The 18,010-nt window shown below is 30.6% G+C and overlaps 3 protein-coding genes across 5 annotated transcripts; 2 read left to right on the top strand and 1 right to left on the bottom strand.

The window, feature by feature from the left end:
• The first annotated feature begins 4,052 nt into the window (after window positions 1-4,052).
• LOC106357338 lies at window positions 4,053-8,489 on the top strand. Of its 2 annotated transcripts, none has more exons than XM_013797016.3 (12): window positions 4,053-5,550; window positions 5,994-6,092; window positions 6,215-6,309; window positions 6,388-6,505; window positions 6,661-6,698; window positions 6,773-6,883; window positions 6,966-7,106; window positions 7,258-7,372; window positions 7,577-7,657; window positions 7,745-7,803; window positions 7,948-8,035; window positions 8,196-8,489. In XM_013797016.3, exons 1-11 carry the CDS (start codon window positions 5,455-5,457, stop codon window positions 8,030-8,032), a joined length of 1,038 nt encoding a protein of 345 aa, XP_013652470.2. In that variant the 5' UTR covers window positions 4,053-5,454; the 3' UTR covers window positions 8,033-8,035; window positions 8,196-8,489. The 2 variants fall into 2 exon arrangements, with proteins under 2 accessions (XP_013652470.2, XP_048617505.1); XM_048761548.1 differs by having other exon boundaries at window positions 4,054-5,550; window positions 5,997-6,092.
• A 255-nt stretch (window positions 8,490-8,744) lies between these two features.
• LOC106357341 (agamous-like MADS-box protein AGL104) lies at window positions 8,745-13,227 on the bottom strand. Of its 2 annotated transcripts, XM_013797021.3 has the most exons (10): window positions 12,575-13,218; window positions 10,253-10,306; window positions 10,082-10,114; window positions 9,971-9,989; window positions 9,801-9,868; window positions 9,649-9,676; window positions 9,488-9,549; window positions 9,277-9,376; window positions 9,056-9,186; window positions 8,745-8,958 (listed from the first exon to the last, which is right to left on the bottom strand). In XM_013797021.3, exons 1-10 carry the CDS (start codon window positions 12,757-12,759, stop codon window positions 8,904-8,906), a joined length of 735 nt encoding a protein of 244 aa, XP_013652475.1. In that variant the 5' UTR covers window positions 12,760-13,218; the 3' UTR covers window positions 8,745-8,903. The 2 variants fall into 2 exon arrangements, with proteins under 2 accessions (XP_013652475.1, XP_048617506.1); XM_048761549.1 differs by lacking the exon at window positions 10,082-10,114 and having other exon boundaries at window positions 12,575-13,227.
• A 3,410-nt stretch (window positions 13,228-16,637) lies between these two features.
• LOC106357342 (60S ribosomal protein L30-2) lies at window positions 16,638-17,785 on the top strand. The gene is made up of 5 exons (XM_013797022.2): window positions 16,638-16,797; window positions 16,899-17,004; window positions 17,077-17,178; window positions 17,379-17,447; window positions 17,577-17,785. The coding sequence occupies exons 1-5, from the start codon at window positions 16,777-16,779 to the stop codon at window positions 17,615-17,617; spliced, it is 339 nt and encodes a 112-aa protein (XP_013652476.1). The 5' UTR covers window positions 16,638-16,776; the 3' UTR covers window positions 17,618-17,785.
• Window positions 17,786-18,010: the final 225 nt, after the last annotated feature.

Below are 18,010 nucleotides of genomic sequence, written 5' to 3'. Positions count from 1 at the left end.
TTTAATCGTATTTGTTTATTATTTACGTAAAATCGTATGAAAGGAGAAAAATAATGAATTAGATTTTTTAGTTTAACTTTAAGAGTTATATAAATTATTATTTGGCTTTTTTTTTGAATTAGTATTTGCCAAATATTTATCTTCCTCGCGTTGTTGGCAAAAGGAGATTCTCTAGCTTTTCAGCTGATGCTCTAACTTGAATGGTGTTTTTTATTTAGCACCTACTGCCTTACAAGTATTGACCCTTCTTCTCAAGGTTCACTATACTATTTCATTGGTGCGGATACCTTTTTTTTAAACGTAAATGCATGGTACGTTTGACAAAAAAAAAATGCATGGTACGTAGAAACAAAAGGAAAAAAAGAAAAAAAAAAAGAGAAAAAGAAACAAAAGGGTGGATTTTCTTTTCTTCTATTTTCCTTAGAGGTAATGATATCAACGTATTTTACGGAAAAAAAAAGAATAATAATAATAACGTAAATGCGTGGGAAATGTTTTCGGTATATAGGCTACTACAATTCTTTTTTTTAACGCTACTACAAGATGTTATTACATGCTGTTTGTAGAGAACATGGCTTCTGTCGTATCATTGTAGATATCAGAAGAAATGTGGTCAAATGTCACTTAATATTAACAAAAAGTATTTTTTTTTTCCGTTTTTCAAATATAAATAATTTAATATAATTTTCTTTTTGTTCTTTCATCTTATGTCGTTCGTAAGTTTTCTCAGTCTCTTGTCTCTGACAATAATCTTTTCCTCTCAAGTTCAAAGTAATTTCTGATGTTTGATTTCAAAAACTTCCCAACTGGTAAAAGATCCAGCCTTCCAACGAAACCGAAACTCCAAAACCAAAACCCTTTGATGTGATGACCAATGATGAACATGCCTTGTTGTCGTCAGCCACCACTAGCCATAACGTGAAACAATAATTATTGCATACACATGGAAACACAAGCTAATGACAAACCAAACCAAAAATATTCATATTTTAAAAGGAAACAATCATGGAAATTCAATCTGATTCGAGTGTACTCTATCTGAAACACTTACAACTGATTATGAATTCAAACAAAGCAGATTAAGAAGCGAATCTAGGGTTTTATTTTATTTAACAAACATAGTAGAACTCTAATTACAGAATCAAGATGCATGAAAATTTATCCTGACAAACCTACTTTAAGGTATTGCAATCAAATACAAATACGAAAAGCATATAGCGATGAACAAAACTTGCACAGAAGAGAACCATCTCCTTCCATGTTGCTTCTTCGCCCGAACAGCCATGGATTTGGACTTCCGGTGAATCAAAAATTCCAGATTTAACAAAACAACCAAAGCATCATTCCATTTATAGTTTTCATCTCTCAGGTCACTGATGTTTCCTTTGAATTTTTCAATCTTTTCGCTGGATGTGAGTTTACCAAGAAGTTCTTAACGTTTCAGATACAGCCTTTGTCAAAACACTTATTGTTAAAATATTTCAAAATATATTATGATTAAAATAGTTAAAAGATTATATATTATTAGCATTAAGGATATACATTTAATAAAATAAAAATAAATGATGGCCTAAATTAAAATATCACACATAAAATAAGTCATGACTTTTATTTTAATAGAATAGATAGATATTTTTAAAAAAAAAATAAAATAGAAATTAATATTTATTTCTAACAAAATCTTTTAAATTAATTAGTAATATGTATTTTCATTTTTAATTTTCGTTTATAAAATCAAAACTAAATTCAATTTTAATTTCTGGTTATATCTTATGATAATTTAAATTAAAACTAACTAATTTTCAAAAATATTTTTAAAAAGATTCTAATTTAAAAAAAAAAGATCTTGCTAGAACATTTTAAATATATTCATTTGCATTTCAAATAAAAAGATGGCCCCCTAAAAATATAAAGATATTAAAAGATATAGTAATGAACTTATGTAAAATTTGATATTTTCTAGGAATGATCTAAACTAAAAAATCACACATGACTTCTGTTTTAATAGATTAGACTAGACCTTGATCCGCGCGACCGCGCGATTATGTATTTTACTTTTTAGTTTTCTGTTAATACTAAATAGTGTATTTGTAACAGTTAGTTGTATTACATTGAGTAGTTATTTGTGTTCACACATTAACAATTTATTGTATCACCGATATTTGGTATCAAATAAATAAAGAGAAAAATTATATATAAAAATACGTATGTATTTACATAAGATATATAGAAAACAATTTTGCGAATTTTAAATATGACGAAATAGAGAACTATGAGTTAATATGATATAGAAAATAAGTAGATATGTTATAAATTCCTTAAGAAAATTTAGTTATTCAGCTTCTATGGAAAAATAACATATAAAAATTATGACTAAAATTTGTATTAAAAAAATAAAAGTATGAATAATATTTATAATAGTTACAACTTAATATGGGCTTCAGTTTTTGTCAAAAAAGTATAATTATTTTTCTCATTTTGATTTAGGCAAGGTCCATAATTTTAAAAGCCCATGTTTATATTAAACGTATTCCCCGCAAGTGCAGGAGAAGTAGTGATCTGTATAATAGCCTAATAGGCAATATAATTATTGCTTTGGTGTGCTTTGGTTTGCATATATTTTGCTTTCCTCATCTTTTGGTTATGGTTATATTAAATTTATTTGACGTAGAAAGATTTAAGGATCACATATCGCAATTAAGTAGTAGTTGTCGATTTTGAAAGATTTTGTAGTTATACTTTGAAATCTAAGCTTGATTGACCTGCAAGTTAAGGAATGATTATGGAAAAATCGATTTATGTGTACTGTATGTTAAATACATAATAAATAATATTTTAGGATCTAATATCGCTTGAAAGTAGGATCATGTTTTTTTCAAATAATTTATTAATTATATAAATTATGAAATTTAAGCTTGATTAATCTGCAAGTCTTGTTGTTAAGGAAATATCACTGTGTATAATCAACATTAAATAATATAGATGTTTAAAGTGAAAATATCTAAATGTATTGTTTGTATGAACTTAATAGAAAAAACTAATATGAAGAACATTGTACATTTGATGTATACGTAGATATGTGTGTTTATAGATTTCATAAAATTCTATTTGTATGCAAAAATAACTAAATATTTACACCTTATTTGCTCTGTATATAGGTTCCATTAGTAAAAAGGGATGGATAAAGCAATAGACAAACTACGAAAAGGTAACATATATAATGGAGACGTAGACTTTAAATGTGTTGACGTTTTCTCTTTCAGTTTAAAGTTGATTTAGGACAATACATTTATAATCAGTAAAAGGTAAAAGACAAAGGAAACATAAAATAAATTTAGTTAATACATCAGTGGCATAGAAATGCAAATAACTTTGAAAATTAAGGATTATTTCTATTTTGTACTCTTCTTTTAATAGATTAGATATTACAATTATTTACAACTTTGTTTTATGTAATATTTAAATATCCTTAATACATTTTACTTTTATATTTATTTTCTAAATATTTCTAAATCCCCTTTTAACAAATTTATTTCATATTAAACATCCCCACTATAAAGAAGATGACAAATAATATGATATTACCAATAACATAATTTGTTTTATACATATTACTCTTATTATCATTTAAAACTCTCTGGATGAATATATTCAATAAATAAAAATTAGTCTACCAATGTTTTTTGTATATTTTATTTTATAATATTATTTAAATTTGTGTAAGAACTTTATAAGGTATAGATAGTAATATTATATTAAAGTAGCTTGTCATTTTTTCTTAAACCAAAATAGACAAATATCATTAAAGATACATTTTCTTTTAAAAATAAAAATAAATTCATAAATATTATATGTGCGGTTTTGAATTAATAACTATCATATCTCTATAATCCTTAAATGTTTATTATTTTCCCAAAATCAATAATATTATTCAAAATATTAATAAATCTTATATGTGCCATGTACTTCTGCTACAAACAGCCTAAAACATCCAAAATTGTTTTTCGTAAAAATGATATATTATAAGTAGTGCCTACGTATTTAGGGACCTAAGGCGAACTGAAAAAATTATATGTAAATATGATTAAATTTGATACTGAAATAAAATTCAAATTTAAAATTTTCATATTTTTGTTGTTTAAAATACTATTTTATTAAAAATCATATATTGTCATGCATTTATGACATTTGTGTTTTATAACGACATTTTCAATAGATTTATAAATACACACATAATTTTACTATAGTTTGTAATTCTCATTTTAATGTATCTATTTATGTAGATATATTTTAGAAAGTATGAAATAAAGTTATAAAAAATGTAGAATAATCGTAAAAATAAAATAACAAAACTTGCAAAAGCTAAAGAAGATATTTTTTGCCTCTGAAAATAGTAAGAAAGATGAAACAAATATGTATGGAAATTACTTATATAAAATAAATACAAATATTTCTAAGTAAAACCTCTTAAACATTAACTTTTAAAAAAGCTCTAAAACATAAGCTAATCATTTTTTTTTTGTAAAACGGGGCCTTAAGATTTGATGTTTATATAAGGAGTCCGAGGCCATTGCCTCTTTTTAATATGGGTAAGCACGACTCTGCCTACTGGTGTATGTCTTTTATTTTTGCTTGTCCTCTCTTTGTTTCCCTCCGAGCATTGAACTCGGAGATCAAACTTTTGAAAGTTATTTCAATGACATATAAAAAAATCAATGACGGGTTCATTTTGGTAAGAAATCCAATCATTATCTCCACATTTTCTTTTCCTTGCATATATCTCACACTATAAGAAAAATCTTGACTTCCTTTTGGAAGATAAAGAAACAATGTATTTCACTTTGGGAATATTAATAAGAATATGGTTCAGTCCACAAGTAGTTTATTAATTTCTGTTATTGTACTCCTAATTTAAGTCTACAAATGATAATTATATATAATCATTGTCATATATTTATTTGGTATATGTAACTATTATTCACTGGCATTACATGTTACGAATTGACCAAAAAAGATAGTGTAACGAGCTATTCCCCATAACAAATTTTATTTTAACGAATGCTTACAACAATTTTTATGTGGCATGTAGATATATAAAAGAATAGCGAGAAAATAATAAAATATAAAATATGATGTAAATGAATATTTTTTTGGGGATTTAGTAACATTTCATGTTTCTAGTTTTGAAAAATTGTTTATAATATGTCTATTCTTTTTTTTTTGAGCAACATATATGTCTATTCAATTCTGAAATTTTCTGTAAACATAATAACTAAATATATTAGTGGCATAATTGTAATATATTATATTTATAACTTATTTTTTATTTTCTTTGAGATATATAATTACCTATTTAAACTATGTATGCCAAATCAGCGCTATGACTTTAGATTTTTCTACTTTTAATTTAATATATAAGGGGAATCGTTCTCTCAATCAGGACAATTGTTAACCATGTCTTTTCGAGGCGATGGAATCGATGATGAAACGCCTCTCTTCTGGAGTCCGGAATATATTTTTGAGTTACCGGAACCATGTCTTCCATTAAGGGTATACTTCCTCTTTGCCTCTCATGGTTGGATTTCTTATATCATTCATTGTGATTTATGATATAACTGTTGGATATAAGTGATCTACAGGATAGCCTGCAAAAAGTATTTGAATTGCAAACTGAAAAAACTTATGAAGTATGTTAAGTATTGTATTAGACTGGATTTGGCCATGTCTCTGTCTATACAATAAATGAAACTAGCCCTTAGTGTTCCAACAGTCAGACCTAATCCCAAATCTAAACACCACAAAATCCACTATGGCTAGGATAAAAAATTTGCTTTTCTGGAATCATTTATCGTTTCTTCTTCTTTTAGTTTCTTGATGTAACTTTACCTTTATTTTTCAGAGATGGTATCCAAATTTTTTTTAGAAGATAATATAAATCAAAGTAGATAATGATACTTGGCTAATAATTCTCTTTTTGGGGTATATTATGTCAGCAGCCACAAAATCACCAACAGCAAGCCCTTCATGGACAACAACAAGGCATTTCGCATGAGTCTTGGTTACGAGGAAATCTATTAAATGTGCGTTCAAGGGTACGACAATTTTTCTTCAGTCAACCCATGCTAAGTTCGTACAAAACACTTTCTAGAAGCGAGTGTAATATTTTAACTATATTTTATTTTAAGTTTCTTTTGTGGGGTTGAAAATGTTTCAGAACCAAATAGGGATGGGTCAACGAATCGGACAAGGAAATGGAGTTGAACACCCAACTATGTCTTATTTTCATGAGTTTCCAAATCATCTTCAAGAGTAAATTCTTTAATTGATTACAGAACATTTTAATTTCTTATTATGTAATATAATAACTAAAAATATTAATTGATGCAGGATACAACAAGTAAGTTCTGATGCATTTGGTTCACTGTTTCCTCAACACTTCCATCGTTTTTCAGATGATAACCTTCCAGTTATCACCACAAACATAACAGCAACTTCTCTAAATAGAGTAGGTCACATTAATTGTATTTTATTTTATTCTGTTAAGAACAATTATTTTAATTTAGGCATCGATAGACCAACATAAATGTCTTAAAATTATTGGAAAAAAATGTCTTAAAATTAATATTCTAGTTAACTAACTCATTGGTTCATCTGCCGCAGCAACAACATTGTCTTTGTGCTCATACTCTTTCAACTAGGTACGTTATGAAATATAACTCCATGTTTATTTAACATACAAATTTACTAATTGTCTTCCATCTGAATGGTTTAGAGAGCCTCTGTTAAGCAACCAAAATCATAATTATTATGATTTGAATCAATTTTTGGCGGTGAATACAGAGCATTCAAGTCACATAGGCCCGAGCAATCTCATTCCAAATGGGTACTAACACTCGAATGTAATATTTGGTATCTTTATTATATTGATTTACATACTTCATAAACATTATTTTTATGGAATGTAGGTTACATAATTATATGCCTTATCAGACGTATGTCCCAATCACTTCGGCTTTTACCATAAATGGACAGCAACTGCCCCCATCGGTTTTAGCCATTCGGCGTAATGAAGCTCACAATCTAAGGACGGTTAACAATTCAGCTAGGTAAAATCATTTCTCTTTGTCTGTCATATATTTTTTTCCTGTCATATATTATTATTCTTTTTATGACACATGAGAAAACTAATTAGTTTTCATGTTCCTGACTTCTGTGTTTCAAAACTCCAAATTTATATTTTGGATCTCATTTATATAGGCATCATGTCATTATGCAAAGAAGGGTGCATCAGTCCTCATCAAGTTTTCGGGTTTCCAGCTTATACACTCTGCTGCGTAGACGTCCAAGGGCAAACTCAAGCAAACCTCCACAAGTACCATTTATTTCACTGAATGAATTAAAATATTAAATCTTCTATAACTTTTTGCTTTTTATGTTAGTGGAATGTAACTACACATTAATAATTAGTGACCTTCATATATATATATATATATATATATATATATATATATATATATAGGCTAAATCAACTACACCATCATCAGATTATTTGTTACTGATAATGTGAATTCTACAGAATGAAGTTATAGGATCTCGGCGAAGAACTTATGAAAGTCGGTTTCAATTTGGGGAACCATCTTCTTCTACTCGACGCAGGGTATAAGTTCTTGACAAACTCATATTTTTTTTTTAAAATATAGAAATTAATGAAAGAGAGAGATAAAAGTTTGGCTAAATAATGCAGAGGACTACACCAGCAGATGGAAGTGTTGGTTCAACTGCAATCAATCCTACTGGAGAAAGGTTTTTTCCATTGACTATCTACACCTTTTTCAATAACTTTTTTACATATAAATATATTTTCTTTTGTATAGACGTGGGAGTCTTTCATTCTGTATATGTTTATCAAGAAAAAAATGGAAACATAACAAGTACATCTTATTTCAGGAGAGTAAATGGACTGTACGATCCAGAATACCAAAGACAAGGTCTATGTATTGACCCTCACTTGAGAAATTTTCTCAATCAATAAATGGTAAAAAAAAAATTATTTTACTGGTTAGTTTATGAGATTTAGTTGATCTATTGATTAATTTATGAATTTTAATTAATTTAATATGCACATTCTTATGACTTTGGCAATAATTAATACTTTACATTTTATTGGTTCAAGATTTATTCTTTTTAATGTACAGGTTGTTGATCTATCCTCAAACCTTCAGCAAGTGAAAGGAATCTATAGGTCATTGATCTATCCTCAAGACTTTGAATAAATGAAAGGTTTTATGTTTAATGGTGTGTTGTCATGGTCCCTCCTTTTCTTTTTCTCTATGGTCTTTAGTTTTATCTTGCGTCAGCGTCAAGTGGACTTGTTGTTTAAAGGTTGATGTCAGTTTACATTATGGTATTGTACCCTTATCTTACAATCGTTAAACCGTGGTTTGTTTTTCTTCTGCCTCCATCGCTTTCTGATCACATCTCTGAGCTAATGTTGTATGGTATCATAGACTCATAGGCCATAGCAGACCGTATTATTGTTTCATTTCACTCTAGTTAGTCGTCACTTATTCATGGATCTAGATGCAAAGATAAATTGAGCTTCATACTCTGTAGTTAATCACTGTGGTCATTAACTCATAATATTAACATTCCTATTCTCATTATGGTTTATTCTCTTAGTGTGTTAATTTCTTTGTTATGTTATTTACTAGTTGTAGAAGAAAAAAACGTGGCAATTATGGTTCTAAGTTCTAACAAAATAACATTTTCAAACTTTATTACACAAATAGTTCAGACTTCAGAATCTGAAAGATAAAAACCATAGGAGTTTAGGCACTGACATAGGAAATACGCACTGTTTTATTTTTGTCAACAACATTGCATTTTTGCGATTCACCCAAACATCATTTTGGAGTTTGGGTTGGATTTGAGATAATTCCTTGCAACGGCAGATCATAACTGGGGACCAAAAACAATATTCTAAATTATATATATGCATATAATTTAAGATAATTAAATATAAAAGATAAATAGGCTGCACTAGAAAGACCTTAACTGATTTGATGCATAGGCTGAGTTCGCTATTATACGGGCTTGTTTGAATTCAGCCTCAGGCTCCCAGCCTTCAATATTTTCTATGCTCTGTTGGGTACTTGGTGCTTCGAAGGATCTGCTCAACAAATGTTCCTGCGATCATCAATTATACTTAAAATCATTATTATATTTTCCCTCTTTCAGTGTAGTCGAAGTAGTAGAGGTGTAGTACGTGTTAGTTACCCTTCTCTGAACCATACGAGTAAGAGTACTAAGTAGATGATTTTCACATGCTTCCATTTCCTCCATTGATGTAAACCTCACTGGATCGGGTTCGAATTTCCTAGGCATGATCACAAGAATCACAGTCTTTAAGCAACGTTAATAGTTTTATTTTGTGTGTAAATCTTATAAAATTAATAATCTTTTAATGTGACATATTAAAGGAAAATACCTCAGTTCTTCCTCAGAAATCTGAAGCTGTTGTTGTAATCTACAAAGCTCTTTCTCAAGTTCCTGTACTTTTGCAAATATAATTTATAGTGATTTTTTTTTTGAAACAATTTATAGTGATTTATATATTTAGTAAACCGTGAAAATTGGGAAGTTAATAACCTTGACATCGGAGTGGATAGCTTCATAGCTTTTTACAGATTCATAAAATTAAAGGTCAGTGTGCAACATATCATAATAATATGTTGCTATAATATATCACTATCATATAATAATATGAAAAACTTTAGTATAAAGGACAAAGAGAAAGAAACCGAGGTTCGTTGATTTGGAAGGCCATGTCGTTCTCGGTTTTGAGTTGTTCAAGAGTCCTTAACAAATACTGTCAAAAAATAAAATACTGATAAACATATACGAACATATGTAAAATAAGTATTGTGATTCGAAATTTGATTGTTCTACTTAGAAAAATGATTAGTCTCACCTCTTTGTTTTGGATACCTCTGCAAAACAAAGAGGAAAGTTTCATTACTGATATATTTTATATGAAGTTAAGTACGTATATATTATATTAAATTGAACGTATGATACTCACTGGCGTTTGCTTCGATCAGGGAAAACTATAGCACTGAAAATGTATAGGTATACCCCAAAATTATAAAATATGAATATATGAATTAGAAACAAATAAAAAAAAACAAATGGATTAATGCGAGGAATATAGGGATATATATATATATATATATATGTGATATATGATACATACTTCTCTCTTTCTTGATCAGGGAGATTGATGTACTTCGCAAGAACGTCTTCAATCCTGAAATTTAACTCAATATTAAGATAATGGAGATACAACACCATGCTTGGGTGTATTTACACATACTTTTATAGATGCTTTGTAATACTTTTTTTTTTGTTTAACCTGGAGGTATCCCAAATCTATGGAAAGACCCAGACTAATCTCCAAGTGGAGGTGCAGCCCACGGATAAACTCTCTTTCCGGGTATTCAAATGGACCCTAAAGCATAGGTCCATATCCGTGTTAGGTGACCAGGATAATTGTGACTTAGTTTTGCGCTGTAGGTGGATCGAACCTGAAACGTGTTAGCGTCTCAGTTCCGTCTTCTTACCACTCGACCACAATCACCCGGTCGAAAACTTTGTAAAAATTTTTGAACTGTTGAAGACAGAAGATGCTTAAGTTTCAGGGTAAACGGTGGGACTACTGGAGGAGAGAAAGACACGGCAAGGTACCATGTATCATATAGGTTTTGTGCTTATCATAATATTCTTATTTACAGTTAATATAGTAAATTGTTCTAAACTAAAACTGAGATTATATACTATAGCGATGATAGTTTGATTGGTAGGACCAGGGGCGGACCCAAGTACAGTATGGGTGTGGCAAGTGCCACGTACTAATATTATATAAGCTTTGTGTAATACATATACAGATGCAAGTGTGTAGCTTATTTGGCTCTAAAGGCTTATTTGTGACCCACCCACTCATTGTTCGAACCATGAGCTACGGGTTTTGTTCTTTCATTTTATCTTACGCACTTTTGATTCACCTTTTTTTAAATGATAAAATACTTTTCTCTTATTTCCTCCTAAAACAGTTCTTTCTTTTTAATAATTATTTGTTTTCCTTCTTTCTTTAAAATAATTTTCCAAAGTAAAAAAATATAATTTATTCAAATTTTGTTGTAACAATTATTTTACTAAGTTTATTTTTAGTAGTCAGATTAAAATAAAAACTAAAGGAATTATTTTTCATAATAAAATTATTATGTGCAATATATAATTTAAAACAAACATTTTAAAATATGAAAATTGGTTTTTAATTTATTTAAATTAAGATAAAAAATTTAATGATGAATGTCTAAAATAATATAATTTGATTTAATATACTAAATTAAATTTTAATTTTTATATTTATTGTGCCCGTTATATTATTTTCTAGATCCGCCGTGCGTAGGATCCTCCATGAGTAATTGCATGCATTACAGGTCCATGGATGTCAGCGAAACATGACGTGTTTATAATCTAGAGTGTTACGTATACCTTGGTATTAAACAATTTCTCTACAATGCCATTCCCCTACCTCTTTTAACTGCTGCTGGTACGGATTTCACATGGAGTTATTCTCAATAAAAAAATCAAAATATATTTTTTTAAATAAAAGGTAGCTATCAGTAATTTTGAGAATTTAATAAAATAAATTCGCGTGTAATTTTTATTTTAAAACTAATTCTAATATATATATATAACTGATTTGTGTCAAACTATTAATATTTGTTTTTGTTTGACAAATCTTCTAAGGTTTGAAGCAATGGAAGTGTTCTTAATTATTGGTATTGCTAACTACTAGTCTACTAGAGAGACTAACACACAATATTTGTGTGTGTTTTCTGTTCATAAAAGAGTAGATATTTAAGTGTTTCTATAATATTTTGTTTATTTTATTTAAGTTTAAACTAAAGTAAGTCAACAAATACGAAATCGTATAATGTTCAACCGGATTTAGAAAAGGTGTTTACACACAAACATGTATGTTCACGGAAAAGAAAAAAACTAAATAGATGAAACTTTCATATAAGGGGAAAAGAACAATGATAATATATAACTTTATAGTTTTAACCAAAAAACCCCATCTCATTAAATTATTTTCGTTTGAGAGCTAATACAATTTCTATTCCTATACAAAAAAAAACAATAAACCTCTTCAAGTGTTATTTGGTATTTTGATCGTTATCAATGTGAGTATATTTACTACTTTGCAAGTTTGCTTGATTGATACATGTGCAGTAGACAAAGTATTATCTGTTATAAACCGAAAATATTTATACCTATTGACCAAGCTCTTTGACAAAAATAACTGTCGGCTTATGCTTCAATTAACATGTGAAAACGTATGGCTTACCAAAAAACGTGTCAACATGCAGTTGCACCTCCAACAGATTCGAAATTATAACTAATCATCAACTAACTACATACGTAGTTACAGCTACTTCTAAGCTGAAAACTGCTGCGAATATATTCTTGAAAGGCATGGAATGTCTAGAAGAAGAAATGAGAAGTATACCTGGTCTCACTGGAAAAGATACATAGGCGATCAGATGGGGAAAACATGAGTAGGGCAAGATCGATATCACAAAGTGTTGACAACTCATAGGCCTTTTTTATTAAACCTTTTTTACGTTTTGAGTACGTAATTTGCCTGTTCGTACTCTTCTGTATCGGCTTTATCTCCAATTTGGCCCGACCCATACCCAATGATCACTGCAAATAATCAAAACTTGTAATAATTGGTACGAGAGACTTTAATATGAGTGGAAAATAAAGGGTGTACAAAAGTATATATACGGATAATGAGCCGACGAGAAGTTTTATGTTTGTGTTTGTTGGGAGATATATAGGTGAGAGGAATGATGTTAGCTCTTAATTTGGACGAATCGGCATATGACTAGGTACATAGCATTTTTATATAATATTTGTAAAAATTAACCTAGACTTTCTATAAAAGCAAGTGTTACTCAAAAATTTTACCATTACCAAAAAGATACTCCCTCCGTATCAGTTTAACTAATTTTTAAAAATTTTGTTTTTGTTTCAATATAAGTGATGTTCTCACAATTCTAGGTAAAATTTAATATCATTTGAAACTTTTGACCAATTATAAAATACTTCATTTTTTTTATTGGTTGAATTAGTTTTATTTAATATTATTTTATTTAACCAAAGCCAATTACATAAAAATTTGTATTTTTTTTAATATTTGTGCAAAAAACCTTAAACACCTCTTAAAATGATACATGAATATAATTTATTACGTCTTTTAACATCGATGGTCTTTATAGCACTTGCACAGAGGCTCATTTACGTACTTCAATTGGTAATACGTATTTGCGTATAAAATGTTAAATACAATAATACTAGTAATATACGTGTACTAGGTACACCAAGGTCAATATATTTCTTTCATAGCCTGCCACAGTGCAGCTGATAATATTACGTGTACTAGGTATACGTGACATGTTGTATATGCGTTGTAAAATCATGTGAGATAAAAAAAAAACCAAGCCTGGTTAGAAACAGAAATTAAGAAAGAAGAACCCATGCGTGTCATGAAAAAAAAATATAGCGATTAGCGAGTGAAAAACTAAAGCCTATTATAATTTTAGCAAAAAAAAAAAAAACTAAAGCCTATTATAAAAGCTGCATGTCGATGAACGAGCTTCAAAAGGAAGGAAAAGGCTACGTGTACGTTTCGGTGGAATTATTGTTCAATCTTTCTATGTTATTATTTGGTTAACGAAATGTTACTATGTTAGTAGTGCGCCGGCACAGCTTGATCTCCGGATCCGTTCTTCCTTGTCCGACTGCTTCTCGCTCTGATTCTCCGACGATTCTCCATCCCAATCGTTTTGGTTTTCGCATCTTCAAGTTTACTTTTATCTATAAAGATGTCGGATCTTCACATGAAAGATAGTTGAAGAGGTAGGATCGATTGTAGGCATCGACGCTCCTTCTCCGATTCGTAGATCCACCAGTATTGGCTCTTCGGTTTGAACCCTTGTGAAGATTGGTTTCTTCCGTGGTTCGTCTTCGCCGTCGGCGGAGCTCCGTCGCGTCCTTTTCTGGTTCCGGTGGAAGGAAGCGGTTTCTCGTCTTGATTCGAGTTCATCGATCGCTGGGCGACCGTACACGTGGAAGATGACGTGCCCTAGGCTTGCTTCCTCGACGGTTTATCCTTTGTGGGCTGTTGGCCGCAAGATGTTAATATTTTGGGCCCGTTTATTGGGCTTTTGTTTTATCGTTTGTTGGGTTCTCTTGCTTTTTTGCCTTGTTTTATGTTGGGCTTTGCCCTGTTGGATTTAGTACCTTTAATAAAACTTCGGAAAAAAAAATGTTAGTAGTGCGCATCACGACCACCTGGTCTCAGTTTATGACACGTGAAGTTCATTTTTTGGTGTTTTCTCGGTTGTTGGTGTTACTTGCCGACAGGGAAAGGGTAGAGAGAGATCCTCAAGGCGAAGTTTGCTACACGATGTTAAATACACGAGTAAGTATAGAGACTGAGAAGCCAGTTTACAAAAAAAAAAAAAAGTATAGAGACTGAGATCTTTGAATGCATGACCGATATTATAATGGGCCACGAATAATGCTCTTCTATTCCACTTCCACAATTTCACTATTTTGTTTAATAGGATTATTACTATTTGTAAAACACCCAGGGTAAACTATCTATTTTCCCACCAAAAGTATCTTATACTAACAAATACACAAAGTTTTATTGTCGGCTTAATTCCATATATTTTAAGTTATTCTACATATTTTTCTCCAATTCAAAGTTTCAAACCATAAAACCACATAATCTTTGAGATCGAAACTAAAACCGACACAGAACTGATTTACATCGGTTTAATATTTTCAATTTAAAAAATAACCAATCAGTAACCAAATTAAACCAAAAAGACTAATGTATCATGCATGCATCACTGCTAAGTACATAAAAAAGGATCATTGGTGTATGCAGTGGCGGATCCAGCAGTTATATTAACATGTGTCATAATTTTCTTTTTTAAAAATATTCACAACAAAAATGTTAAATGGAAGGTTAGGCCTGAGACTTTTATCCGAGATCCGGATTCGATCCGAGATTCGATCCGGATCCGATCCGAAAATCCGGATATCCGGAGGGGCCGAATCCGGATCCGTATAGTAAAATGTTGGATCCGTCAAAGCCGGATCCGGATCCGGATATCTTAATTTTTAAGTCCGGATATCCGGATCCGTAAGTTTTATTAATAAATACTTCAAAATAGTAATATCTATATATAAAAATTAATTTTATTTAATATATTTTCATTTTTATAATAATATATATAAATTTTATGTAAATTTTGTAATATTGTACATAAAAATAATTAAAGACGTTATATATATATATATTTTAAATTATTGTTAATATTTTATATATATATAATATTATTTTTTATTTATTTTAAGGATCCAAATCCGGATCCGGATATCCGCCGGATATTATAATTTTTAGGAGGATATCCGACACCCCGATATCCGAGAACCCCGGATCCGGATAAGGATAGTAAAATTATGGATCCGCCGGATAAGGATCCGGATCCGGATGATCCGGATACCTTTAGCAAATACCCGTTGGACTGATGACTCTAATACAATTTTCAATACAAAAACAATTGTTTTTATCATTTTACTTGTGTCAACTGAGACCCCAAATCTTTTACTGAATCCGCCTCTGGGTGTATGTATATACAAAAGATAGCAGTATTGATTTTTTTTTTTTGCTAAAATATGTTAATATCATTGAAAAATGAAATAGAAAAATACAAATGTAAGAACCTAATCTAACTGAACTTTGTAGCAAAAATAAAGAAAAAACAGGGAGCCAGTACAAAACAGAGCATTGCTCTCAAGAGATTATCTTATTCAGACAGATAATAAATTGTGAAATTGCCGTCTATGCCTTCTTCCCAAAATGATATTACGCACTTCTCGATCGATGACTCTGAACAAAATTATCACCGGTACTGATTGTTGATTATGAAGAACGTTGTTACGTTGACGCCATAGGTGAAAAATTGCAGCCTGAGCCACCACAGACCTCAGCGTTCTAGGAGCAGCTGATGAGTCTTGCCTCAACCATGATAAGAGCTCCGTGAAGAAAATAGATTGCGAACCGGATCAAGGCCTAAGAGGATAAGTAAAACAACTATAACTAAATATTTATCATGCATCACTGCTAAGTACATTAAAAATGATCGTTGGTGTGTGTATATACATAATTTGAATCATACTTTGTATCCGATCAACTGGACTGCACCAACAAACAATTTTTTTTTGTTGAAACTTGAATCCTGAAAAATTTCATATGTATACCTCACATTAATTTATTGTTTTCTCACCATAAAAAAATAAGTATTTTAAATAACATTTACATGTCATCTAGCCATGATCGTTGTGACGTCAAAAAAAAAGCCATGATCGTTGTAATTAGGGACGAATCGTTACTAATTTAACTAATTGCGTAATTTAACTAATTGCGTAAAATGTACAAAAATACAGAACATCAAGGGTATAACTGCAAATTCCACAACACTTCGAAAACAGCAAAAACCCTAGAAAACATTTGGACAGGAATATAAAACGTTACCAAAGCTCCGGTCTACTCCTTTTGGTCGTCGTTGCTTCCTCCTCTCTTCCCTCTCCATCTCCTCTCCGCCGCACAGATCCAAGACAAAACGAACAATGGTGACGGCCAAGAAAACGGTGCGCCAAAAAAAGTTTTATTCTTTCCGACCGAACCAAACAAAGTCTTAGTTAAGATTATATGCTTATTGGGTGGTTTGTGTTTGGTTTAAATTGTGCAGAAGAAGTCACACGAGGGAATCAACAGCAGGTTGGCACTTGTGATGAAGAGTGGCAAATACACTCTTGGTTACAAGTCTGTCCTCAAGTCTCTGAGAGGATCCAAAGGTTAATAATAATTTAGTCGAACACTTGGTGTGCATTATCTCAAATTTGTTGATTTTGTTTTTATGTTGGCAGGGAAGCTGATTCTCATCTCCTCGAATTGCCCACCGTTGAGGAGATCTGAGATTGAGTATTACGCTATGCTTGCCAAAGTTGGTGTTCACCACTACAATGGAAGTGAGTTCATCTTCTTCTGTATATTGCTAAGTAGATGAAGTTGTTAAAGTCTGATTCTTTGGATCGTTGGGCTGATGATTAAAGTGTGATCCTTTAATTAGAGGAAGCTATATTATGTTTTGTTGGATTGAAAGTGTCTGTAGTGTGTTAATTACTGGTATCTCTTTGGCTTGACTGTGTTTTACATTTGGGTTTTCCAGACAACGTTGATTTGGGAACAGCTTGTGGGAAGTACTTCCGTGTTTCTTGTCTGAGCATCGTTGATCCTGGTAAGTTAAAACAAAAACTAACCAACTAGCTACTACTTGTTTACTACGTATTATCAAAGTTGGTTTGATGTTGTTGGTTATTTATAGAATCTTTACTAATGATTTGTATCTTTTTGATTGGCGTTTTAGGTGATTCTGACATTATCAAGAGCATTCCTGGTGATCAGTGATTAACCATTTCAGATTTTGTTTTTTCTTGCGACGTTTATTATCTATTTATGCATTCGAGCTTCTCTCACCTTTTATGAGCAAAAAGACTATGTTTAGATGTTTTGTTAAAGTTTTCAATGAAAATTTTCTTTTGCTCAAAGATAAGTAAATTGATACTTTCTGCCGTATCTCCTTTTGTTCAAGAGTCCATTTTTTTTTTTTTTGGAAATTACACAGTCCATTTCTTTCATACACTACAATAACGCAATTCAAGCGAATAAAAAAAACAAAACCAACATTGGGATGTAATATTTCTGCTGAAGCTACATGTAACTAATGGAAGAGACAGGAGAAAGTGTTATCTGTTGGAAAGGAACATGCTTACTCCTCAATTCTGTCAAAAAGAGAAAAAC

This window comes from Brassica napus, chromosome C6 (genome assembly GCF_020379485.1).
Source record: "Brassica napus cultivar Da-Ae chromosome C6, Da-Ae, whole genome shotgun sequence".
Classification (NCBI taxonomy): domain Eukaryota; kingdom Viridiplantae; phylum Streptophyta; class Magnoliopsida; order Brassicales; family Brassicaceae; genus Brassica; species Brassica napus.
This window is presented reverse-complemented; position numbering and strand designations above follow the sequence as displayed.